Source organism: Mustela lutreola, chromosome 6 (genome assembly GCF_030435805.1).
Source record: "Mustela lutreola isolate mMusLut2 chromosome 6, mMusLut2.pri, whole genome shotgun sequence".
NCBI lineage: Eukaryota > Metazoa > Chordata > Mammalia > Carnivora > Mustelidae > Mustela > Mustela lutreola.
Genome location: NC_081295.1, coordinates 53,534,406 through 53,561,534, shown reverse-complemented (window position 1 = coordinate 53,561,534; position 27,129 = coordinate 53,534,406). Strand labels below are relative to the sequence as shown.

The 27,129-nt window shown below is 45.2% G+C and overlaps 1 protein-coding gene across 2 annotated transcripts in view; it reads left to right on the top strand.

Annotated features, from left to right (window-relative positions):
- Positions 1–9,319: 9,319 nt before the first annotated feature.
- Positions 9,320–27,129, top strand: part of LOC131833683 (UL16-binding protein 2-like) — a 31,445-nt gene continuing 13,635 nt past the window's right edge. Inside the window, exons 1-2 of one of the 2 annotated variants that reach the window (XM_059177265.1) lie at positions 9,320–9,500; positions 15,825–15,973. In XM_059177265.1, coding sequence (XP_059033248.1) covers positions 15,877–15,973 — 97 coding nt within the window. In that variant the 5' untranslated portion in view covers positions 9,320–9,500; positions 15,825–15,876. Of the gene's footprint in view, positions 9,501–15,821; positions 15,974–27,129 lie in introns of both variants that reach the window. The other variant, XM_059177264.1, reaches the window with a different exon arrangement.

Below are 27,129 nucleotides of genomic sequence, written 5' to 3'. Positions count from 1 at the left end.
GTTGGCAGGACAGACCTGTGGTTTCCACACAGCAACAATTATCTGCACCAGGAAGTGTGTGTGAACACATAAACATTTCTCACTAAACCAAAATAAATATATCCCTAGCTCATTTTCCTCTTAGCTGAATTAAAAAAAAAAAAAATGCCAGCAGCCTCTCCAGGTCCACCTGACATGGAGGGACATCTGATGGAAAGAGCGTCAGAGTAAAATCAACAGGCCTAAATGATCCTGAGCAAATAGCTTACTTTTACCAATTTTTCAAAATGATCAAGTCTGTACATGGCAGGCCCGTTCAAGGGCCATGGGAGGAGGAAGCAGAGTAAAGGAAGGGTTCTTTTTTTGGAGATCTTATTCGACAGAAAGAGTGAGAGAGGGAACACAAGCAGGGGTGTGAAATGGGAGAGGGAGAAGCAGGCTCTCCACTGAGCAGGGAGCCTGATGTGGGGCTGCGTCCCAAGGCCCTGGGATCATGACCAGAGCCGAAGGCAGACTCTCAATGAGTGAGCCACCCGGGCGCCCCTAAAGGAAGGATTCTGAAGCTGAAGACTCGTTAGCGTCTCAGTATGCCCAACCATGGTAGAAGACCGTGTATAGGATTGGCAGTAAGATCGTCATTAATGTCAGTTTTTGCCAGCAAGTGTTGGTCTAACGCTTTAACTATGTCATGGTCCAGAGAAGAAACCTCTGATTATGGAACAACTATTATGACATAACAAAGATTGCTGAGTACATCATGCTATCCTCAGAGAGCAAACAATTTTTTCATCAAAAACCTGGGGGAATCCTAGGATAGAGTGCAACAAGACAATACCCAACCCAGGATGTGGATCTGAGATCCGGCCCCCCTTTAGGAGTAGACACTGGTTTGCCCCTCCCCTCACTGCACTACCTTGCTGCCTGGACCAGCCTCCACCCTCTCCACATCAGAGTAGCCCCAGCTCTAGCGTGGGGTGTGGGGCTCAACACTAAGAAAGGGCATCATTTCTGTGTAGAGATAGATCAGTGGACAAGGGCTTGGGTGAGACCCATGGCGCGCCTCTCCCAAGTCTTTACTAGACTTTGTCCTCTCCCACAGCCAAAGGCAGCCTGCTGCACATTTACTTTATTTCATAGAGATGCCAAAGAAGATCCAGACTGAGATGATGAAGATTACTAAAACAAACTTGGAGTTTCCCGGATGGACGAAGACTTGGGTTCTGAAACATTTATTGATGGTGCTAAAACAAACAAAAAGTGAAAGTCCTGTTCAACATAAAAAAATACCTTCCTGATGATTGCCAGAGGGGATCCTTGCCAGGTAAAGGGGGTTAAGAATCCACTTATCTTGATGAGCACTGAGAAATGTATAAATTTGTTGAATCATTATATTATACATGTGAAATTAATATATTCTGTATGTTAATTATATTTCAATAAAAAATAAGAAAATAACTTCCTGAGCTCCTCCTTGACCCAGGAAGTCCATGTCACCCCCAAATTTATTGATTCATGATGTGGCAGCCACTCTATCAGATCCTGGGGTCTAAGGAGGAATGGGGGCTGTGCCCTGTCCTCATGGAGCTTATATTTCTACTGAGGGAGACAGCTGATGTCCATCTGATTATCATAGAGTGTGACATGTTCACTGTGGGCAGAGCTTTTTGAGGGTGGTGCTTCATTCTGAACTGGGGGTGCTTCATTCTATCTGGGGGAGGTGGAAAGGGCTTCCTCAGACGTGACTTTAGTGCTGGTTAAAGGATAAGTAAAACAAGGAAGAAGAGAAGGCTGGAAGCACAAGGTAGGTTGTAGACTCAGAGATCACCTAGCAGTTCAGGGTGGCTGGATCGTTGGTTATCCAGGAACGGGGCCCCTGCGTGGAGGCAGGGGGATGGAAAGGAACACAATGGGAGGTCCTATGGCGGTTACTGCCTCTCCAGTCCGCCAAGAACTCAGCTAGTTGACTAATCCGTCAAATCAATTGTATACCCATACTCCTATCCTCACAAGAAGGAAGGCATTTGTCCTTTAAAGAGAGCAACCTCCTCACCCTGCTCATTTACCTGGGGGTTCCAGCACTTTCTCCCAATGTTCTAAGAATTCCCCGAGCCAGGGTGCCTGGGTGGCTCAGTGGGTTAAGCCTCTGCCCTCCGCTCAGGTCATGCTCTCAGGGTCCTGGGATCGAGTCCTACGTCGGGCTCTCTGCTCAGCAGGGAGCCTGCTTCCTCCTCTCTCTCTGCCTGCCTCTCTGCCTACTTGTGATCTCCCTCTGTTTGTCAAATAAATAAATAAAATCTTAAAAAAAAAATAAATAAATAAAATCTTAAAAAAAAAAAAAAAAAAGAATTCCCTGAGCCAGTGATTACAGTATCCCATGGAGATTCTCCTGAAATAGTTAGCCAGTCCCTCGTCCTCCCACTCCTCCTTGATGCCTCTGGATCCAGGGTTCATGACTGTCCAGGTCACGTTCATCATGCCAAAGAGGAGGGTTGCCTGTCCATTGATGCTGAAGCGCCAGAACACAGTGGGGCACCATTGTGCTTCATGCTGACAACACAGCTGGTTGTCCAGGGTGGGAGGAGCTGCAATCTACACACAAAGTCATCAGCTTGGACTCTTAGCTCCATGATCTCTTGTGAGGTCCAGCATGTCTCTGAGGTGGGGCCAATGTTGAGTTCTTATACAGAAGCCCCTTCCCTGCACATGCTCTTTCCCTCTCTTGCTGACTGCCTCCCTTTCCTCAGCCCCCTCCCCTACTTATCCCTGGTCATGTTGTTCTCCAGTTTTATGTCAGGCAGGATCATCCTGAGCTCTTGCCCTACCTCTCCCAGTGGCTGGGTCAGTTGTGTCCATGCTTTGGTGGCATTTACCTTCTGCCCCAGGAGACCCAAAGGTCTGATCTTGCTGCTGTCACTGTCATACTGAAGGAATGGCTTTTTAGTCACTGAACCCTGCACTTCATACCAGAGGTGTCTAGGTCTGGATTGAGATTTGACAGTGAGGTCAAGGCAGAGAGAGTGAGGATCTGTGAAAGAAAAAGGCAGCTGGGGCCACAAGATTCCCTCTGAAAGGCTTACTGCAGAGGGAGGGGAGGGGGATCTCCATCCCAGCCCCCTCCACTTCTGCATCCTTAGTCCCCACATTTCACTGTCTGAGCTTTAGGAAAGTACCATGATGTTACCTGCCGTAGACCCTCAGGGACACATACTTTTACCAGGAGGATACACCTGACAAATACTTTTAGTGACATCTGTCAAGTTCTTAGGTAGAAAAATTACAATACTGTCTGTCCTCCTGGGACTTAAAATCTAGTTGACCAGACAGGACTTTAAACAGAAAGTTAAAAAAAAAAAAAAAAAAAAAAAAAAAAAGGACACTGTAGGACACATGCCAAACTCATGATGGTTCCTGGGGGTAACCAGGTGAGGCTTCCTGGAATAGAAGGTGGGAACTGGCAGGAGAGGGAGAGCTGCCCCAGGGGAGCACCGTACAAGGGGCGTGCCTTAGCCTGGGGTTCCGGTCCTTCAGAGCACATGGACAGGTTGGCACTTGCCTGAAATGTGGGGAAGCCCTTTTCTCCTGTCTTCCCTCTCCCCAGCCAGGTCCCCAGATCCCAGGACACTCACGGCCCACTGTCTTCTGGGCTTGTACCAGCAGCAGCAATAACAAAAGAAAACTTGCAGTGTAAGATAATGGCAACATTCCTGAGAAGGGGCACCTTTGGATAGGACGCTGCAGGAAGTGGATGTGGGGCACTTCCCAATGTTGTCGTACCAAGATGGCTGACGGTCCTGCAGAAATCTGACAAAAGCAAGGAATGCTGGGGGAGAGTTTTGTACGTGTTGCAAATAAGATGACTCATTTAAGAAAAGAGAAAAGACATTACAAAGCAAAGTTCACTTGAAAAAATTCCTCTCCGCTCTCCTCAAAACCACTTCCGGTGTAAGTGGGACATTTGGCAGTGAGGTGAGTTCCTTTCCCCTCCCCACACTCTCCCATGCTGCCACCAACTTCTTGTCTTCCCCAACTGCCTCTTCTTCCCTCCCTGATCTTTCCATTTCCTCTTCTATCTTCGCACATTTTCTCTCTCTCCCCTTTCCCACCCCCTTCCTTGTCTACTGGATCTCTTCCCTCATAACTGATTGAGATTCACACTTACCAAGTGCACACAGGTTAATCAAAGTAGCTGGAGACACATGGCACCTGGTCTATCATCAAAGACAGGTTGACAATCTTGAGTCCAACAATCCTGTTGGAGCCAGGACTTGTGGACCCAAGAAAAGCCAAGTAGTTTATTATTAGAGAAAGTCTTGGGGTTCTGGTTTTTGAGTTGTGCAGATCAGTCCAAGAACAAAGCTTTGGTGTCACTATGACGTTTCTCATGTCATTTTTCTCTTGAAAGTGCCTCTGAAGACTTAAAGCTTTTCAGCCTGTTCCCCCCTCACTTTTACAGCTGTCCCCTCCCATTCCATCCAACCATCTTAGCCAGCTCAGGCTGCTATAATAGAATTGCCCATGTCAGGCAGCTTAGAAAGCAAGTGTCTATTTCTTACAGTTCCTGAGGCTGGGGAGTTCAAGATCAAAATACCAACAGATCCTCTGTCCAGTGAGGACGACTTCCTAGCTTGCAGAGGGCAGTTTTCTCCTTGTGTCTTCAACCTGGCGGATTGCAGCAAGAGGCAGCAAGCACTTCCTTGTCTTTTTATAGCCAGCAGTGAGAGGCAGCCTCCTATCCTAATTACTTCTGAATGACTCACCTAATACCTTTATGTTGAGGATTTCAACAAGAATTTTGGAGGATAACAATGCAAAATACCATCTGTCCCTCCCATATTTAGGTTTTTCACTGTGTGCCTGGCATTCTGCTGGTTATTTAAAATGCAAGTCATACCCATTTGGTGATACCTTGTGAGTCTGATGCTAGGGCTTTCCTGACGCCCAGTAAGTGGGCTGCACCACTGACCTTCCTTTAACTAGATCAAATATGTTAGAGTCAGCCATCAGTTTTCAACCATCTATGTGGAGGCCCCCAATCAGGAAGTCAGGGGGAGCTCTCAGGAGCTATTAGGAATGTCGGGAGCCTGCCTGGTTGCACTCCACAAGGAGCTGGATCAAACCAGCCAGACCCAAGATGGGGGGGTGCCAGGACAAGAAACCCCTGACCAAACAAGAAGAAAAAGCAGGAAACCCTGCATCACCACACCAAGTAATAAATATTTCACCCCTAGTTAACAACTGTCAGTAATGATAGAAAACCAACCCCTGTGCATTCTCTCTCTCCCGCTCTCACATTTTGAGAGAATCTCTTTAATAAACTTTCCTGCTTGTGTCATTTGTCCTCTGTGTTGAATGTCTGTCCTTGAATTATTCTCAGGATAAGACCAAGAACCTTCAGTGACTCCTTGGGATGGGTTGGGTCAAGGACCCCAGGCCCAGGGTCTCCCCAAATTACCTAGCAACAAACAAACGTCAAAGAAAGTAACTATAGACTATGTGCAGGGCTTTCTCTCTGGGAAAAGGGGATTATTTGTCCAGACAACTCAGGTTCAGTGTGTCTGAAGGAGTCTGGAACTACATCTAACACTCCCGACTAGTAAAATTGGATAACCTCTCCCTGAGAGCACGTTTCCACCCTAGCTTGGCAGAAGGACCACAAATTCCTGTTGAAGCATGTTCCATAAATGGTATGCTACTTGTGGGCAGGAAGGGTGACTCATGCAGCTGCTAGAACACACAGTGGGCTGGGCCCATGTGTGACTTTGTCCATTCTAGCTTTTAAAGGGGCCAGCATTTTCCACAGTCACTGAGTGAGTCTGAAGTCCCAAACCTAAGCCCAAGCTCTAGGCAGTACCTTGAATCCATATGAAGACATAAACAGCAATGGTAGAAGTAGCTACATAGTAAACATGACAGACACTACACATTTAGTCTTGTTTGTAATTAATTTTTGTTTTTTCAAAGATTTTATCACAGAGAGCATAAGAAAGGGGAGCAGCAGGCAGAGGGAGAAGCAGACTCCTCACTGAGCAGAGAGCCCCATCGGGGGCTCAATTCCAGCACCCTGAGATCATGTTGTGAGCTGAAAGCAGACACTTAGCCAACTGAGCCACCAGGCAAAACTGTTACTGTTTATTTCCTGTTGATTTTTAGAAAAATTGAGACATAATTGACATACAACATTGTATCAATTTCAAGTTTACAACATAATGATTTGATGTCTGTATATTTGCCATTTGATTTAAAAGACAATTGCATAAGCACCAGTGATAAACCTGTTTGGTTTAAGAGGTATGTGGGTTAAAAATGTATAAAGAGGTCATCTGTGTAACAATGATGGCACAAAGAGGGAGAGGGAATGAAAGGATAATGGAGCAAGGTTGGTGTTACTCTGAACTAGACTGGTTTAGGTGGCCATGCTAACTGTAATCCTCAGGGCAAGTACTTAAAAAAAAATGTAGAAGAGGAAATGAAACAGCATAGGAATGAAAATAGTTAAGAGGCAAGCGATTTACTGGATGTAGGTCCTGTGGAATATGAAAGATGAGGGAATCGGAACCATCCAAGGAAAAGCTGTTGATCGCTCTGCAGGTTTGGATATCACCTTCAGAAGAGAAACTCTAAAAGAGAAGCGTAGCAGAAGGAGCAGACCCCCACCTATGGTTGTCCAGCAACACTCCCTACCTGCTTCTCATCCATATTGGTTTCCACACTTCACCCTTGAACCGCCACAGTCCCAGATGCATGGGTTTACCCCACATGCGTGGACCCCTCGACTCACACCATCGCCCACACTGACTCCATCGCCATCATCCACTGCTACACAGGAGGATTCTGGTTTCTCCACATCCTCTCTAGCACTTGTCAGTGTCCTGTCTTCTCGATGCCAGCCATGCTAGGAGATGTGAAGTGGTATCTCTTTGTGGTTTAGATTTGCATTTCCTTGGTGGCTAACCATATTAAGGAATTTTCATGTGTTTATTGTCCATTTATACACTTCTTTGGAGAAATGCATACTCCAATCCTTGCCCCATTTTTAAACTGGGCTATGACCTCCATATTTTCCTATGTAAGAGTTCTTTTTACATTCTGGATACCAGTCTTACCAGATAGACGATTTGCAATTATTTTCTCTCCTTCTGCAGGTTGTCTTTTTTACTTTCTTGATGGTCTCTTTGAAGCACAAGTGTTTTAAATTATGAGGAAGTCGATTTAATCTTTTGCTGTTGTTGTTACTTGTGCTATTGGTGTACTTAAGAAGGTGTTTCCAAACAAGCTCTCACAGATTTGTTCCTATGTTTTCTTCTACTGCTTTCATAGCTTTATCCCTTACATATATATATCCAATTTGGGTTATTTTTTGTATATGGTGTGAAGGGTGGTAGAATATGGCACCCTCAGATTTATTGCTTTGACATATTGTTTATTTTGAGAAACAGCTAATGCAGGGAGAGGCTGTGTCTGCACACCCCTCCCACCCCCGTTTATCTAAAGACAGATACTTCAAAAGGAACTCACTTGTCAACAATCTCCCGGCAATTAGGAGTTACTCATCACAAGAGTGGAGACTGGAAGTCCACAACACACCTAGATAGATAGCTCTGTCACAGACTCTTATCTCTTATCTATTCTTCTGAGGGTTCATTCATCTTTTCTAAAAAATCAGCTACTCTCTCCTAAAAGTCCCACATCCCTGCTCCCCTTTCCCCTATTAAATATGCCACTTAATCCTGGCTTTTAAGCCCCCTCGAGGAGTTACTAATTTTTCCCCGAGTATCTCCCCTGTGTACATGAGGTATATATTTTAATAAAAAATATATTTTATACAAATTTTGTATTATATACATATATATATATATATAGGCAGAGGGAGAGAATCTTAAGCAGGCTTCCCACATCCCTGAGATCATGACCTGAGCCAAGATCAAAAGTTGGAAGCTCAACTGACTGATTCACCCAGGTGTTTCACCTTGATTCTTAATCAAGGATGTAATCTCCATAGTGTCTCCTGAATCTGGCAAAAAAAGGAAAAGGTTGTAATCTCCAACAAGCAGGGGGCCACCTTCTCTCCACCACCTTCCTATCTTCCCAGTATCTGGTGTTCTTCTAACAACTGTTTCATAATTATGTTTGGCAAGAGACGATTGCTGAGATTACTCAATTCACAGACCTAAGGCAGATGATGGAGGTGTGGATGGGAATGTTGAAAAAGCAAACAGAAAATGAAAATTCTTATCTAGACTTGAGTCCTAAAAAGATGTTGCTCCCAGATCCTGGTGTTTTCAGTTTAATGAAAACACTTTGTTCTTTCCAAATTTACTGATCCTCTGTCATGAATAATCACTAACCATTTTCTGGGACACACAAGATGGGCCCATTAGCAAGGAGCTCATGAATCAACAGAGACAGACACATAGCCCAATTAGGACACAATGGGACACCTTCTGGGCTCAGGGCTTTCAAAGCTCAGAAAGGGGGTGATGCATTCTGCCTAGAAGAGGTGGAAAGTCTTCATAGGAGATGATTTTTTGAGTGAGTCTTCAAGGATTATTCGGACTTGACCAGGTAGTGCGTATGGAGAAAGAGAATTCTAGGCAGGGATGAGCATGAACAAAAGGCCAGAGGCATAACTGTGCACTTAGATTTCAGGAATTCCAGGTGACCTATCCACCAGTTATTGGGGTAGGGGATCTGCCTGGGGTGGGGGTACTGGATGGTGAGGCCTTGGGGAAATGACTAGGCCAGGAGGACAGACCATGAACCGGCCCTGAGTTTCCTGGAACCTTCTACAACGTGAAGGCACAGTGAGAAGACAGCTCTCTACCAACCAAGTAGCAAACCCTCACCAGACACCTGCCAGAGACCATCTTGGGACTTCCCAGAGGCCACAACTGTGGGAAAAAATTGTCTGTTGTTTATAAGCCACCCAGTCTGTGGCAGTTCGTCACAGCAGTCTCAGGGCACTAAGACAGGGAAGAAAGGAGTTAGAATCCTAGTGTCTGACACCAGGTACCATGCTTCTGGAAGGCAGGACTAGTGCGGAGGAGAAAGGCATCCTTTCCCCAGATGCTCACACAGAGTACATACGGATGCCCGCACAGTACATCTAACGACGTTTAGGGAAGGCATCAACTATGTCAACGCAGTGAAGGTCCCCGCAGTATCTGCTCCTAATAACCTAGCCGAAAAAATTCAGCACGAAGCAGAGAGTACACAAATACTATTCCATAAGTATCCTGGAGTCGAATGGTTTCTGGCCAGGAAGAGCGTTTCAGGAGAGCTGGGAGGCCAGCCCCGAGGTGCCAGGAGGACGGCCGGGCGTGGGTGGGGTGTGTGTGCCGGCTGGCCTCGGATTTTCCCCGAGGGCGGGACCGCGCCTGGCCTTAGTGTGAATAAAGGCTCCGTAAGGGTGCGGCCGCCCGAGAAAGCCGTCCACCAGCTCTGGCCCAGGGGCCAGACGCCTCTCCCTCGCCCACCCCGCCGCTGTTGCCGCTCCAGGAGGGCGCCCCGGGACGCGCGTGGCGGTGAGTGTCTAAGGGTGCGGCCCGCGGGTCAGCCGTCCCCCCCCCCTCCAGTCGCCCCTCCCCGTTTCTCCCGCTGGGGGCGCTGAGGACTAACGCGAGACCCGAGACCAGAGAAAATCTGGGGGGGGGAGGGGTAAAGTGGAAAGAGAGAGGGGTTGGGGAGCAGGGTGAGGGGCATAGAAGGAGGTGGGGCCGGAGAACAGGAAGTATCCCCAAGAAAGTGGGCGAACAGCATGGGGAGGGCGGGTCTGGAGCCGGGCGAGGGCCGGAGGGCTGGGCCCCCAGTGGGCTTCGGGCTGGCACCTGTGGGCTGCCCTGCCTCGCTTCCAGCGGCCGTTTTCCCTTCTCCCCCTTGCCTTCGTACCTCCCCTTAGCCCACTTCCAATCAGCTCGCCTCCTCCACCCTCTCTCCACTCCACTTCTGCGTGTTCCTTTCCTCACACACAACATATGCACACCCCGCCATTGGTATTTATACCCCCACCCCACATTTTACACTTCAGAGAGAGAAAAAGAGAGAGAGCAAGCGAGAGCACCTGTGGGGGGGAGGGGAGGAACCAGAGGCGGAGGGAGAAGTAGGGTCCCCTCGGAGCAGGGAGCCTCAGGTGGGACTCCATCCCAGGACCCTGGGATCATGACCTGCTGAGCCACCCAGGTGCCCCGGCCCCCCTCTACTTTCTTGTGGGGCAGGCGTGTACCCCCCTTCTGCCCTTTGGAGGATAAGAGGATTGAAGAGACTGTCACTGCTCAGGCAACAGGCAGAGGAGCAGACACTAGCAGGGCCGAAAAACCAGTTCAGTCAGTGGGCGTGGGTGGGACCCGCTCTGTGGGCTGAGCATGGCCAAACTCTGGGGCACCACGTGGCAACTGCGCCCTCAGCCTTTGTTGGGTAGGGTTTTTTGGAAATCAAGCCAAACCACTCTCCCTCTCTTCTTCCCCCAAAACACACACTCAAAGAAACCTCAAAGAATCAAAGGAACGTGACAGACCCTCCCCACTTTGGGTTCCATTATATATTTCACTGTGAAGCCATCCTACTTTGTTGATAATCAAGGGCAGGATGAGTCAGAGGGAGACCACCCCACACCCCATGCCTCTTTAGTAGCCTTCTTTATACACTAATTGTCATCCGTAATGACCCTGCCCTTCCCACACCCAAGTTCATTCACTTTCCACACTTAGACCTCTGCTGTCAGGCACGCATGCACCCCTACCTCCCGCATTTCACACTATCACCAACCCTCCACCCTGACTGTGCGTCTCCACACAGTGGGCACCCCAGAACCCCACAAATAAACCTATCCCCGTACATAGACTTCCTGTTTCTTACTCACCCTCCTTCCACACACGCACAAATCATCCCTCACAATGCCTTCCGGTACAGAGGTCTCCTCATACCCCCTCCACCACATATCCTTTCTCCCCTACCCTTGGGCCCGCTTGCCTGACACCCTCAATCCGCACCCCCTAAAAAACACACTTGTTCTCCCCTCCCCACATACCTTTGCTTCCTTACACTCGGTACACACTCCTTCTATACAAAGTCCTGCCCGCCTTCTGCAAAATTCTTCCGTACAAAAGATTCCAACGTAGTTCCACTGCACTCTCCAAGAACTTTCCTCTCACAGGACACACACCTCCTCATACACACATGGTCCCGCCCAAGTTCATCCCACTCCTTCACTTGGCAGACATCTACCACACCTTCCCTTCCATCCCATGCTGGACCTGTCCAGAAACAAAGATACAATCTTTCAAGATACTGCTTTAATGGTCAGCTTGATGTATTTTTATTTATTTATTTATTTATATTTATTATTATTATTTATTTCTGTATGTATATTTTGTGAGTAAAGCGATAGAAGTTTGTTGAGTAAACATATAGAAAAAATTCTCAAGAGTGAGAGGGGTCCCAACAGTGTTGTTTAGCTTGATTTATTTATTTATTTTTTTTTAAAGATTTTATTTATTTACTTGAGAGAGAGACAGTGAGAGAGAGCATGAACGAGGAGAAGGTCAGAGAGAGAAGCAGACTCCCCATGGAGCTGGGAGCCCGATGCGGGACTCGATCCCGGGACTCCAGGATCATGACCTGAGCCGAAGGCAGTCGTCCAACCAACTGAGCCACCCAGGCGTCCCAAGCTTGATTTATTTTTAAAAATTTATTTTTAAAAATTCACCTGGGTGGCTGAGTTGGTCAAGCATCTGACTTTGGCTTAGATATGATCTCAGGCTCCTGGGAACGAGCCACACATCTACTTCTCACTCAGTGGGGAGTCTGCTTGTCTCTCTGCATTTGCCCCTTGCCCTGCTTGTACTTTTTTCCTCCCTCTCTTCCTCTCAAATAAATAATAATAGAAAATGGAATCCACCTACACCATCACCTATCAGATTAAGTTAGAGATCATTACCCAACCAGAATCCACTGTTCTTGACTTCTGTTACCAAAGATTAGTCTTGTCTGTTTTTGAAACTTACATAAATAGAATCATAGAATATATATTCTTTTGTGTCTGGCATTTTCCTTTCAATATTCTATTTATGAATTACTCGTGTTTTTGTAGCAGTTTATTCTTTTTTTCTATTTAATGATTCCTTTGTAAATCCATCACACTTTATCCTTTCTTCTGGTGAGGTGCCAGGGAAAATGTAAAATTTTTAAACATGGATATTGATTGCCATGTTAATTCCAGCCTGTAATCTTGTGCCTCTGTGTTGTGACATCTGTCTGTCAGCCCAGCTGACTTTGATTTCTGCTTATGTACTAGTCAACTAGGTCTATAAAGGAAAGCTGTTTTTCTATACTCACAATACTTCTGACACAAATTATGTTGATTTCTCATGCTAAGCAATTCTGCAGCTCTCTCGAGCTACCAACTGGGTGTCCTACAATTTAATTCAATTCTGATGTTAACTACCCAGAGTTATTGCAGATCCTATAGGTTAAGCTTCACTCCCCAAATCTACCCATCACCACCAGCTTCAAATACAGTTGCAGGGAGTGGATCCCCATATTACCCAGTTAGGACTGACTTGGGCACAAATCAAGGATTCCCACGATTGCCGCCTTGATAATTTGCTATGGAGTTTTATAGAATTTAGGCAAACACTTAACTATTACCAATTTGTTGTAAAGGATATTTTAAGTACAAATACAATATAAATTGAACAGCAGATGAAGAGGTACTTAGATCTTCAAGGGTCCTTAGTTCAAAAGCTGTCCCTATGGAGTTTGGTTCATACAACCCTCTTGGCACATGGATATGTTTGCCAATCTGGAAGCTTTCGAAACCCCTTCCATGAGGGTTTTTATGGAGGTTTTATTATGTAGTTATGGTTAATTAAATCATTGGCCATTGATAATTAGCTCAATCCCCAACCCTTCTTCCCTCTCAGGAGGGGTGTGTGTGTGTGTGTGCGCGCATATATGCGTTCATGTGTGTGTCTGAGTTCTACCTTTTAATCACATGGTTCCTCTGGCAACCAGCTCCCATTCTCTAAGGTTAGCTCATTAGCATAAACTCAGGTGTGATGCAAGGTGCTTATCCTGAGTAACAAAAGATACTCCTCTCATACCTACCGCACAGGAAGTTGCAAGCATTTTACACTCTGTGCCAAGGGAGGTCTTGCTGACTCAGTTGGTAGGGCACATGACTCTTGATCTCAGGATTGAGTTCAAGCCGCCTGTTGGGGGTAGAGTTAACTTAAAAAAATTTTTTTTTAAACAAATACACCAGTCTTTCTAAAAGAATCTTTTTAAAAAAATTATTTGTTTATTGATTGATTTTAAAGAGATAGAAAGAAAGAGAGAGAGAGCACACAAACAGAGGAGCAGAGGGAGAATCTAAAGCAGACTTCCTGCTGAGCACAGAGCCTGATGCAGGGGTTGATCTTGCAACCCTGAGATCATGACTTGAGCCAAAATCCAGAGCTGGCTGCTTAATGGACTGAGCCACGCAGGTGCCACCCTGCCCCCAAATAATCTTAAAAAAAAAAAGAAGAAGAAATTCCGTCAGGACCTGAGCCTAAACCAAGAGTCTGTCTTTTAACCAACTGAGCACCCAATTGCACACACATATACATTTCCTATTATGTCACATCACTGGCTGCCAAAACAAGACACCACATACGGGTCTGCAACAAACATTTTTTTTTTCATAGTTCATAGTTCTGGAGGCTGAAAGTCTAAGATCAAGATCTTGGCAGGGCTGGTTTCTTCTGAGGTCTCTCTCCTTTGCTTATTGTTGGACATCTTCTCCCTGTGTCTTCACAGGATCTTCCATGTGACATATTTGGTCTACTTCCTCTTCTTATAACGACACCAATGAGGGGCACTTGGGTGGCACAGTCAGTTGAATAGGTGACTCTTGGTTTGGGTTCAGGTGGTGATCTCGGGGTCCTGGGACTGAGCCTCTTGCAAGCTCTCTCTTTCAAATAGATAAACAAATCTTACAAAAAAAAAAAAAAAAAAAAGGACACCAATCAGATTGGATTAGGACTATACCCTAATGGCCTCATTTTAATGTAATTATCTTTTTAAAGGCCTTGTCTCTAAATACAGTCACATTCTGAGATAGTAGGGAAGGTAGGACTTTACATACAAACGTGAAGGAACACAATTCTGGCCACAAAAGCATAGCAATAACTTTAAATTGTACAAGACAGTGACCATTATTACATAAGATATCTCACTAACCGAAATAAATATATTCCTAAATTTCTTCTCAACTGAATCAAAAAACTGCCAGCAGCCACTCCAGTTCCACCTGACATGGATGGAAATTGATGGAAAGACCATTAGAGTAAAACCTGACAGGCCTAAATGGCTGTGAGCAAATAGCTTACTTTTGCCAATTTTTCAAAATGACCAAGTCAACACATTGCGAGGGCCCCTTGAAGGGCCATGGGAGGAGGAAGCAGAGTAAAAGAAGTGTTCTGAAGCCGAAGCCTCATTAGCTTCTTAGCAAATCCAACTGTGGTAGAAGATCTGTGGCAGACAGATTGTCACCAGTGTCTGTTCTCTCCACTGAGGGTTGGTTTAACATCGTCACCTTGTCATGGTCTAGATAGACCTGCCAGATAATGGAACAGCTGTGACAACATTATAAAAATTAGTGAGCTACATCGTGCTATCAAAGATCTAGGGGAACACTGGGTTAGACTGTGACAAGATAACACCTGTTGGCCACACGTAGATCCAAGACCCCACCCCACTATAGGAGTAGACACTTGGTTTGCCCCTCCCCTCACTGCACTATTGTGCCTCCTGGACCAGCATCCACCATCCCAAGGTCAGAGTAACCTCAATCCTAATGAGGAGTGGGGGGCTCAACACTGAAAGTATGTTGTTTCTGTGTAGACATGGATCAGTGGACAGGGGCTTGGGTGAGACACATGGCTCACCTCTCCCAAGTCCTTAGCAAACAACATCCTCCCCCACAGCCAGAGGCTAGCCTGCTACACACTTACCTGATTTGCTACAGATGCAGATATAAATTAGGATTAAGCTGATGAAGATTGTTGGGATGATCCATGGAGTTTCCAGGATGGATGAAGGTTGGTCGGCGTCTGGGACATTAATTGATGGTTCTAAAACAAAAAGTGAAAACCCTGTCAAAACAACAACAGCAACCCTGATGATTGCCAGACAGGATACTTGCAAGGGGGAGGGGGTATTGGTGAAAAAGATAAAGGAGTTTAAGAATCCACTTGAAGATCACCGACTAATGTATAGAATTGTTGAATCATTAGACTGTACATGTGAAATTAATGTATTTTATATGTTAAATATATTTCAATAAAAAATAATAAAATACCTTCCTGAGTACCCACTTTCCCCAGGCAGTCCATGTCACCACCAAATTTATTGATTCGTGATGTAGTAGCCCCTCTATCAGATCCCGACTATCCCCCCTCCCTAGTCGCACATTCTCCCCCACCTTCTCTCCACCCGATTTCCAGACTCTAATTCATACACAGGTGTAACCCCTACACGGTTCAATCCCCACATTTGGCTTAGCCTAAGGTCAAAGTTCAGCCTGTAATCCTTTGGCTTCAGAGCAATTTACTAGCTGAATGGCTTCATTTTTGATTCATAGGATTGGCTGAGTAAAATGCTTCCTGGGGAAATATCATCCAGCAGTTCCTAATTTATCTTTCATACATTTCTGTGTCTCGGGAAGCTAGAGCTTTTTACAAAAACTCTGGCAAATCTGAGGTAGTTTTATTTTACTATAGGTTCATATATCATTAAGTCATTGGTAATCTGTCTTATTTTTTTAAAATGTATTTTATTTATTTATTTTTAATATGTTTTTTAAGTAGCCTCCACACCCAGCATGGGGCTTGAACTCACCACCCTGGGATCAAGAGTCTGATGCGCCACCAACTGAGCCAGCCAGGTGCCCCTGTTGCTAATCATGCGGAAGTGGGACCAGCCTGCTGTGGGGAGCCTCTGGATGTCACGCACAAAGGTACGGGGCTGCAGTATGCATAGCCATGTTTATCTGTCCTATGCTACCTGCTTGGCAATGTGGGTAGAGAAAGAGAAACATGGCTTGAAAAGTAGGGACTGTGCCTAGTCCAACAGGAAATTATTCTAATCATCAAATGATTCTCTTTGCCCCTCTCCTCACAACTAAAGATATGTGAATAGTTTTCTATTGCTGTGTGACAGATGACAAACTCTTCTGCTTTAATGGCACTCAGTCATTAGCTCACAGATCTGTAGGTCAGAAGTCTAGCATGACGAGTTTAGGTTCTCTGCTTGGGTCCTACGAGGCTGTGATTAAGATGTTGGTCAGGTCCCAGGTGGTCCTTAAAAGAAAAGAGTTGAGGGGTGCCTGGGTGTCTCAGTCAATTGGACGTCTGCCTTCGGCTCAGGTCATGATCTCAGGATGATGGGTTCGAGCCCTACATTGGGCTCACTCCTCAGCAGAGAAGTCTGCTTCTCCTTCTCCCTCTATCCCTGCTCGTGTGCTCTCTCTTGCTCACTCACTCTCTCTTTAAAAAAATATAAATAAATAAGTAAATAAAAGAAAAGAGTCGAATAGGAGAAGTTTGCCCCTTCAGATGCTCCAAGAAGCCAAACTTGTGGCTTTCTTCACAAATTCACATGAAGGTATTCAGTGGGCATCTGGGGTTAGAAAAGCTCCCAGTCAGATCAGCCCCTGTCAGAAAGCTCTATTTTAGGGGTGCCTGGGCGGCTCAGTCATTAAGCGTCTGCGTTCAGCCCAGATCATGATCCCAGGGTCCTGGGATCGAGCCCCGCATCGGGCTCCCTGCTTGGTGGGAAATGTGATTTTCCCTCAGACTCCCCCCTGCTTGTGTTCTGTGTCTCATTGTCTCTCTCTCTCTCTCTCTGTCAAATAAATAAATAAATAATATCTTTAAAAAAAAAAGTGGGGATGCCTGGGTGTCTTAGTCCTTGGATGTCTGCCTTCGGCTCAGGTCATGATCCCAGGGTCCTGGGATCGAGCCCACATCAGGCTTCCTGCTTGGCGGGAAGACTGCTTCTTCCTCTTCCACTCCCCCTGCTTGTGTTCCCTCTCTCACTATCTCTCTCTCTGTCAAATAATAAATAAAATCTTAAGAAAAAAAATGAAAGCGCTATTGCAAAAAACCACAGTTCAGTAGGAACATTCAGTCTGCTTACAGGGGTCTTGTCCAGGCCAATAAGGCTGCAAAGCGGGAGGCAAGCCCTGCAGGGACTCAGGGGTGTTTTGGTGGAAGCATCCACTGGTAGCAAGGAGGTCAGTTTTCTCACAGGTGTCCCCCTGAAATTGCTTAGAGTAGCCAGAGCTGGCTGCTGATTTGATGTGTGCTTGACAAGTCTTTGCCCCTTGATTTCTTCATCTGTGAAGTGGAATCATAGGAAGGATTGGCTCTTAACCTTAAGAGAGGAGTTTGGAAGTCGACTCCACACATGAACTAGGTCCCAAACTCTTATACCTCTCATTTGTCCTTCTAAGGGCTTGTGCATCTTTCCTAAAAATCATGTCTTCACTCTCCTGTAAGAGGCCTGTATCCTTGTTCCCCTTTCTCTGTTAAGATGGTATTTAAGACAATTCTAAACAGCCTCAGGAGTTATTTTGTCCCTGGGCCTCTCCCATGTGCACATGAGGTGTACATAGTAATAAACTTACATTTCTTTTTCTCGTGTTACTCTGTCTTATGACAGCGGTCTTGGCCAAGAACTCTGAAGGGTAGAGTGAAAATTATTTTCCTCCCCTGCAATACGAATATTAAAAACAAAACAAAACAAACAACTTCCTGTCCCATCTGAGGGTTTATCTGGCATGTGCTGTAGTGGTCGTGAGAACTTAGCCCTCAGGTCTTCAACTGCAGGCACTCACGTGACCACAGGCCCCGAGCCCCACCCTGAAGCCCATTGCTGTGGATGCGTCACGGTCACTCTCCCTAGGGCTGCTCCCAGCCGGACAGGGAATTAAGGCAGACCTCTTCCTGGGAGACAAGGGACTTCTCTGATGGCCCACTTCTACTTGAGGGATCCCTGAGAACTTGTGGGACTTTCCCTAGACTAGATAGCAGTACAGGATGCCACCACCCAAACTCTGCCCCTCCTGCACTTAGGGCCTGAACCGCTTTGATCTGAACGGTCTCCAGGAACCCCCAGGCTTCCGCCATTATTCTCATGGGGGCTTCTGCCATTGAAACTCCTGCATGTTAATCCCATCTATGTTTCTGCTTCTAAGGACTGACCATCAGATGGTTTTACTGCCTGAAATTCTATGTCATTATATTTCAAGTTCTGATAACAACTAACATTGTACATTTCCTCTAAACATCAAAAGTGATAAGCTGCATTACTTGGTCATTTGGGCCTTAAATTCTTCTGCAAATTCAGCTTGTTGAATTGGTTTTCGTACTATGTAAGTAATTTGGGCAATGCTGTAAAATGACATGTTTTGTTTGGTCATAGCTCTCGAAAACAGAAATTGCATCAAAATGTTATTCATTTGTGAAATCTTGAAAAAGTTTCACATCCTCAGGGTAATTCTGAAGCTTTGTTTCAGTTAGCACAGGAATCCATAAAAAGGTAGAAAGCACCGACTCTGACCTGAAAGGTGTAGGGAGGTAAAACTATTAGTAAGCCAAAGTTCAAGCTTCTTTGGTAGATCTGTTCTTGAGTAAATTTCTCAGTCCCTGTGGAAGATGGTCCTCAACTTCCTGCTTCTCAAGAGTACCATGATGTCCAGGAAGGGGACACTGTCTCTGTCATCGCAGCTGAATAGCTCCTTAAAAGTTCTTTGCCCATAGGTACATAGGCTTTCATGTGTACCAGGGACCCACCTGAAGGTCCAGCCCGATTTTTTGATGTATTATAATAGGATATGGATTTACAACACCAAATAAGAAGTAACTTTGCAAAACCAAAATCAAATTGAAAGCTAATCAAGTCTCTGGATCTAACAGCTGGTTTATAGAAAATATTGTCAGCAGAACCATAGAAACAGGCACAGGGATGCAACCAGCCAAGTCTAAGATATGAAAATTTTATAGGACCATCTTGTTTCTTCAACACATTAAGGACAAGGAGAAAAGTAAGAAGGCAGAGCATAAAAATGAAACCAGGCTGTCCAGATCTGGACCGAGTCATGAGCGTGGGATTGAAGCAAAGGGAGTGAGCACCACTGAGGGAAACACGGAGGGGTCGGATGGGGAGAAAAGATCCTTTTAAGTCCCCCAGGCTCTGTGACCCCACAAGGAAACCTCCAAAGGGTTGGGCTGCCAAAGGGAGGAGCGTCTGTTCTCCATCCCTCCATCCTCAGCTCCTGATCCTCAACCTGATCCCCTCCACCTGTCTGAGGTCTGGGACAATGGCAGATTCTCCAGATCACTGTGTCCCCTGCTGCCGGATGTGCTCATTTGACAAGCATTTTGGGGGCAGCTACTGTGAGCAGAGCATGGGGCGGGGTAGAGGGCGAGCTGAAAGAGTACAAGACAGTTTCTGCCCTCTAGGACCTGACAGTCTAGCCAGACCCACAGGATGGTTAGCAGAAAGGGAACAGGCAAAGCTTCGGGGCATGTGATCCATGAATACAGGGCATGGCCTGGTCAGAGGCCTTCTGTGAAGAAGGCAGGACTTAGCAACAGGAAGGGTGAAGAGTGGGAAGATTTGAAGGAGGAGTCCTAAATCGGGGCTCTGCTTTCCAGAATGTCCAGAGAGTGAGGGGAGCAGTGCGAGGGAGGATTGCCACTTTAGGGTGATAAGAGTCAAAAACAGAGAGAGGCTAGGCTCTCCAGGACCTGAGGGGGAACAGCTTCTGTGGGCACTGACCTGGGAATCCACAAGCCCCACTAAAACACATGTGGAAGACAGACAGACAGACAGACACACCTGAACAAAGAAAGAGGCAAAGCCCTATGCATCTGGTTTCCAAGATTTAGAAAAGGATGAAAAGGACCTGCCTGTCTTCCTTCACTAAGACAGAAATGTTCCCAGCAAGACCGTGGGGACACAGCATGGCAGGACGATGATGAGTTCAGTGAGAGAGAAGAAACTGTGCCTTCCAAGAACCATCCCACAGCCATGTTTGCAAGCCGGGGTAATAGCCAGGATGTTATCCAGGGACACTGGGTGGCTCAGTGGGTTAAGCATCTGACTGTCAGTGTCAGCCTGGTTTTGATCTCAGAGTTGTAAGTTCCAGCCCTTTGTTAGGGGCCTACTAAAAAAAAAAAAAAAAAAAAAAAAAACCAAAAACATATTATCACCTAGGGGTCAGAGGGAGGGATTGTGTGACACCAGGCCTGAAGCCATTCCCTCTTCCTGACCTTCGAGATTGCTCCTCTTTGGGAGATGGGACCCCCAGCAGCAGAAACAGGAGGGAAAGAGGGGATTCTGGGCTCGGGACTCACCCCCGTCATGTATTGGCGTAGTGTAGCTTGTGTGGACTTCCGTGGTGATGCCAGGGACTGGGAATTTAACGGTTTCAGATGGCAAAGGCCCTCCCCCTGGAGCGGTCACAGGCAACCCGTTGAAATGTTTCTGGGCAGTTTGGGACTCCAGGGTTGTTCGTTGGCCTCCAGGATCCAAGGCCCCTGAGACTTTCTCTGCAGGTTCTCAACTGCCAAGGAAGCAAATGCAGATTGAAAAGTCAGCAGGAACACAACGTTCATCCTTGCTCACCCATTGTTCTTTTTACTTTCACTCTCCAAGGGCAAACTCTTTTCCCAATTTGTCATTTAACCCACCAAACTTGGCTTTCCATTTCAGTAATTGCATAGAGGGCTGTCCTGCTCTTCAGTACTTCCGTTCACTCACTGGTGAATCATGGATTTCCTTCCCTGTCACACACACACGTCTACCTCTTCTTTTTCTTCTTCTTCTTTTTTTTAACAGTTGCATAGAATATCCTATGGTCTGCACTCAGCACTTGGAAAATACTTTCTTAAGGAGACTGATTCCCTTTCTATCTGATCATCAATCAGATACATCAATCTAGTTCATCAATTCTAGTTCATTGGAGAAAACCCTGGTATATTATGAATACATTCTATTTCATGAATCTATTCTATGTCATGAATAACTGCTCAGCTATGCATTTAATCAGGTTCCTGCTCTGTGTCCTCTGGGAGCGGGGACGAAATACTCACTGAGGTGGGTTCCTGTGACCTGTGTTTCAGATGAACTGCACATGGCACAGAGCCTGGGGCCACAATGAATGAGGAGTTTACAGGGCCAGCGAGGACCATCACTTTTCCTGGCCTACCCAGTTCCCTGTCCTCAGCCCTACCACACTGCATGGTAGGTATTATTAAATACATGTATATTCAGTAATTGTCCCTTTTCTGGCCTTAATGAAAGGGGTATCAGTCCACCATCATCAATAGATGTTAAAATCGTGGGTTGAAAGGTTTTTGGGGAACAGGATATTCACATAGAGAATAAATTTCAACCCACATTTAAAAAAAAGATTATTCATTTATTTTAGAAATGAATCCATTCTATGTCATGAATCGATTCTATGCCATGAATAACTGCTCAGCTATGCATTTAATCAGGTTCCTGCTCTGTGTCCTCTGTCAGCAGGGACGAAATACTGGTTCCTGTGGCCTGTGGTTCAGATGAGGAACTGCACATGGCACAGAGCCTGGGGCCACACTGAATGAAGAGATTAGGTCAACAAGGGTTGCCAGTTTTCCCTGCCTACCCAGTTCCCTGTCCTCAGCCCTGCCACACTGCCTAGTAGATATTTATTAAATACATGTATATTCAGTAATTGTCCCTTTTCTGGTCTTAATGAAAAGGGTATCGGTCCAACATCATCAACAGATGCTAAAATCATGGGCTGAAAGGTTTTGGGGAACAAGATATTCACATAGAGAATAAATTTTGACCCACATTAACAAAAAAGATTTATTCATTTATTTTAGAAAGAGAGCACACATGCTTGCCAGAGTGAGTAGGGGGAGGGGCAGAGGGAGAGGGAGAGAAGCAGACTCCCTAGTGAGCACAGAATCTGACTCAGGGGGCTCCATTCCACAGCCCTGAGATCAGGACCTGAGCCAAAACCACGAGTCAGACACTTAATGGACAGAGCCACCCAGGGGCTCCTCTACCCACATGTTTAACATGCAAATGTCACACACATAAACTCAACTTTTATCACCACCATCATCATCAATTTTGTTAGTCTTGGTATCTATTTATTGACATTCTGGAGACTGGCTTAGGACTAACTCACTTGGCTTCCTTTTACCATAGCTGAGCAAAACTTCTACTTCCTTTAAAAACAAACAAACAAACAAAAACAAACAAAACTTCCATCTCCTTATGCGTGTGGCTGTGAGTTTGTCATTTTCGGTTTTTTTTTTTTTAAAGATTTTATTTATTTATTTGACAAAGAGAGATCATAGGCAGGCAGAGAGAGAGGAGGAAGCAGGTTCCCTGCTGAGCAGAGAGTCTGATGTGGGGCTCGATCCCAGGACCCTGAGATCATGACCTGAGCCGAAGGCAGCGGCTTAACCCACTGAGCCACCCAGGCGCCCTCATTTTTGGTTTTTTACGCTCTCACTCCAATGGTGGCCATGACCCAGATGGCCTTAATGTTCTAGGCCCCAGCTGGACTAAACTTAAATAATCTCCTTACTGGCTCCAGGTTCCTGATCTCCCTTTTCTTAGAACATTTTATTTATTTTTATTTTTTCTTTTTATCTTTTAAGTAGGCCCTATGTCCAGTGTGGAGTCTGATACAGGGCTTGAACTCATGACCCTGAGATCAAGACCTGAGCTGCTATCAGGAGTCAGATGCTTAGCTTAACCAAGACTGAACCACCCAGGAGCCTCTAGAACACATTTTTAAAAATGTGTAATTGTAAATTCTTTCTCCTCTTACCAGCTTTATAGCCCATGACTATCTTTCTCAAGGCCCTGGGAACAATCTCTTTAAAATACGAACATCAAGGAGATAGGGTCCTCACTTCCCTGTCTCTGCAGGAGGGAAGGACCCTATCTTTGACTAGAAGACCATCAGCTGGGCGGCTTAAGCAACAGAAATATTTTCTTTCTTCCTTTTTTTTTTTTTGAAAGAAGTAGCATGATTTTATTGAAATGTTTTAGTACAGTGTTGGATGATCTTAAAATCCCGTATTCTAAACTAATACAAGCACTGCAAATGATAGATTCCTGAATCTAGTGGGCATCTAAACAGAAGTTAGATCTAACAGGAGTATCTGCAAATTTATTAGTGCCCTTTCAGTTGGAGGACAAGCAGCCTTGGTGTTTGTGTATTTCTGTGGCTCCCCTTTCTGGCTGGATACACATGAGTCCAGGCCCATTTAGCAGAGTTGGACAGAAGTGATACATTTGGTGTTTTCTCCTAATGTTTGCACACAAGCAGCAAGGGTGCTGTGCAAGTTTTGGGATCAGGCCACTCCTGAGGCCACCTTCACCTTTTTGAACTGAAACCATCAAGTACTTGAGGTCTACATTGCCACTGTGTAGGGCCAAGTCTAGTAGAATTAGTTAATATATCAGAACTACTTGAAAACAAAAAGGGAGGCTAAAAGAAACAATAAGTTGTTAATTCAATAATGATAATGCAAATTTTTATCTGAAGATTATTTGAAACTAGCTCTCTATCTTAGACTCAATCTTAAGAAGAAATAATACTATGTTTAAATCAACTTTATTCAGTCATGTCAACATGTCTACGCTGTATGCCAAGGCTGGCTACCTGTGTGTGTTTGTAACCACTTAGAAACTACATTTTCATTGGTCTGTGCATAGAAATTCTAAGAAATTGATAACCCTCATTTATGGAAACTAAAAATTACATACATCTAAGTAGGCTCTTTGCATTATCAAATCAAATCTTCCTAGACAGAGTCAATCTATATGACATAGCTAACACCACCAGGCTAGAATACCATTGTTTGTCTCAAAAACCACTTTAAAGAACGGGAAAATGCTCATCTCTGCAATGACCAAACAATTTTCTCCCAGTTCTAGAGAATGGAAATCTGTGGTCAAGTTGTGGGCAGCTTGGTTCCCCTGAGACATCTCTCTTGGACTCCCATGTGGCAGCCTTCCTGCTCTGTCCTCACGTGGCCTCTCCTCTGTATGCACTCACTTCTGATGTCCCTTACCCTTCTCAGAAGGCACCCATCCAGTTGAATCAGGACCCCACTGTTAGGAGCTCATTCATCCTTAATTATCCCCTTAAAGGCCCCCGTCTCCAAAAACAGTTACCCTGGGGGGTGGGGCGGGTAGGGCTTCAACTATTACTTTTGGGTGGGGGGACAGTGGATTCCATAACAGAGACTAACTTTGATGGGAGCCACTTAGCAAACACAGATGGTCTAATTACAGAGAATAACATTTAAAAGCTCAGGAAATAACTCCATGTGCTCAGCACATCCTGTTGCTCAGCTTCAGGACTTACCCACTAACTTCCCCACCTCTTGCACACCCTCTGCTCCTTGTTTTAGTGGAGTGGGACTTCAGGGTGAGTTCTGGCCTCTCTCCCCTATTACAACAGCCTTCAGTAAAGTCTTCTTTGCCTGCTCAATGTTGTCTCATGCAATTTTTGCTTTTGACAGTTGCGGTATAGATGCAGATGGATTCTCTTTCATATTAACATCCATGATTAAGTTTCTGCATACTTTCCTCCTAAAAGCTACCCTGTTTGTTATGAGTATTTGTGCTTTATTTAGCAGAAATTACCTCGTCCCTTCAGAGCTCTCAGGGAATTATATTGTGTTGGTGCCAAAATAATTTTAGGAGTATGTTTCCTCCCAACATTTGTAAGATAATTTGTAAACATACAGAGAAATTGATAGAATTTTACAGTGAACACCAGTATACTGCTCCTCTAAGATGCTACAGTTAACATTGCACTATAAAAGCTTTATCACAGATTATCTACCTGGTCATTCTTCCCTTCTTCCATCAAAGTATCCTATTTTTGATGCATCTCAAAGTGGAAAACATTAAAAAGTTGGTCCCAAATGCTTCAGCATGCATGTCCATAGATAAAGTTCTTGTCTGCCTTTGAATAAGACCAAAAGGAATCAGTGAATCTTATGAAAACTGGGTTATAATGAATCATTAATATCAACAATTAACTACAACATATTCATCCTAATAAAATATTAGCTAATGCTAGTCTATTGCTTTCAAAGTTCACTGAGATCATTCTAATTTGATCTTCCCAGTGTTTCTGTATAGATGTAATCCCCTCTTGTTGGCTTCTGAAATTATGGGAGGGAAGTTGTGTGGAGCAAGGCCAGATGTCTGTGCCCCACAAAGAAGAGGAAGGGTAAGCTGGTGGAGGACAACACATCAACACACTTGCACTGTATACTCAGGCCTTCCAGTGTGGCCTACTTGCTGATTCCTGCCCTCATACTCATCTTTGTACTGACTCCAGCTCATCCCTTTGTCTAGATTATTTTTTCTATCTGAACAAGTGGTAAAATTCCTGTAGGGCTCAGATAATGTCACCTGAGTTTTCCCAACCATTTCTAATGGAATTAATTTAATCTCTTCTATGTTCCAAGAGTTCTGGCTGCTCTACAAATACCATTCGGTATTCTAGGTGCATGTACATCTGGCTGGCTCACATCCTGGGTTGATTAGCTCTCTTAGTTCTCTTCCTCAGAGAACACGGAACATTCTTGTTGCTTTGGCTCTTTAGAAGATCTTAAGCATTCTAGATGTTCTGTGAATGTTTAAGGAATTGATGTATTGTATTACTTTGGACATAGCATGCGCTGAGGATAGCCTCTCCTTGGTGTTAGGGAATTAGCAAAAGCCTTCACTGGATGTCTCTCAGGCCTACAATCCATGGCCCTAACGACGTCTCTGTTCTCCAGAGCAACCCTGCCCCGCCCTTCCTCACTGAGTCTCCTCTTGATTTATAACTAACTAGGTATAAAAGAGCTCCTACTCTTTCCTCAGATATTTCCTGTCTTGGACAACCTTGGCTCTGAAGGGGAGAGAAGAGCCTGGTATTTCACTTTTCCTTGACTTCCCTACTGGCAGCTTCCTTAGATGTGATGAGGCTCCCGTGACAGTTTCTTTAAAGCTCTGCAGGCTTTCCCTGAGCCATATGTCAATGTGCTCCCAGTGTCCACCGACTTCCCCTTTGCAAAGCCACCTGCACAGTTTGTTCCACTTCCAAGTACAAAAATCTGTGAATTGTGACATTGAAACGCATTGAAGTTGTGAATTGTGGCATTCTCTAACTCTGAAAGTGGGGAAGGTCTGAGGTGTGCACGGACTGGAGAAAACCTAGCCTCAAGTGGAGTTTCCCTAGGTCCCTCAACAAATGCAGGTTTTTCTCCTGAAGACCCGAGGATAATGTGAAGACCAGAGAGTACAGCTCAGCTCAGTAATAATAAAAACAATGAGCAGACATATTTTTACTTTCTCCTTCTCTCCTGGACCCCTGGGAGCTAGCTGTCTCTTAGCTGGGACCCTGGTCATTGCCAGCTGTTTCCTATTGAAGGCACTCTCTGTTGATCACCTATATTATCCTACTGGTTCAGGGTACATGGAAAAATTATTTCTTTATTTATATAATATAATATTATATATTTATTATATAATAATAATTACATATATTATATTATATTATATTATATTATATTATATTATATTATATTATTTCTTTATATCTGTTGTTGCTTATTTCCCCAAAAGTTAATGGCTTAGAACACCAATAACCATTTGTTACCTCCCATAGTTTTTGTGGGTCAAGAATTTAGGAGCAAGAGTGTTGGCAGGTTCTGGCTCAGAGTCCCCCATGAGGTTGCAGTCAAATGTTAACTGAGGTTGCTCTCATCAGAGGGTTTGACTGGGGTACAGGTGGGGATATCAGGCATACAGGTGGGGATATCAGGCATCAGTGCTTCTAAGCTGGATCCCTCCTATGGCTGTTGGCAGGAGGCCTCAGCTTCTCATCACAAGGAATTCTCACCAGGGATGGAGAGTGAGGGAGGCCTCTGGCCAGAGGACATCAGAGCTGTGCACCCTGAGCTAGGAGCTGCTGGTGAAGGAGCGCCTGGCCTCCCACAGAAAGGAGGGTTGGGGTAATCCACTGCCCAAGAGTGCAGGGGAGTCCATTACACTTGGGCTGGTTGAAGGCAGTGGGGGCGGTGACTC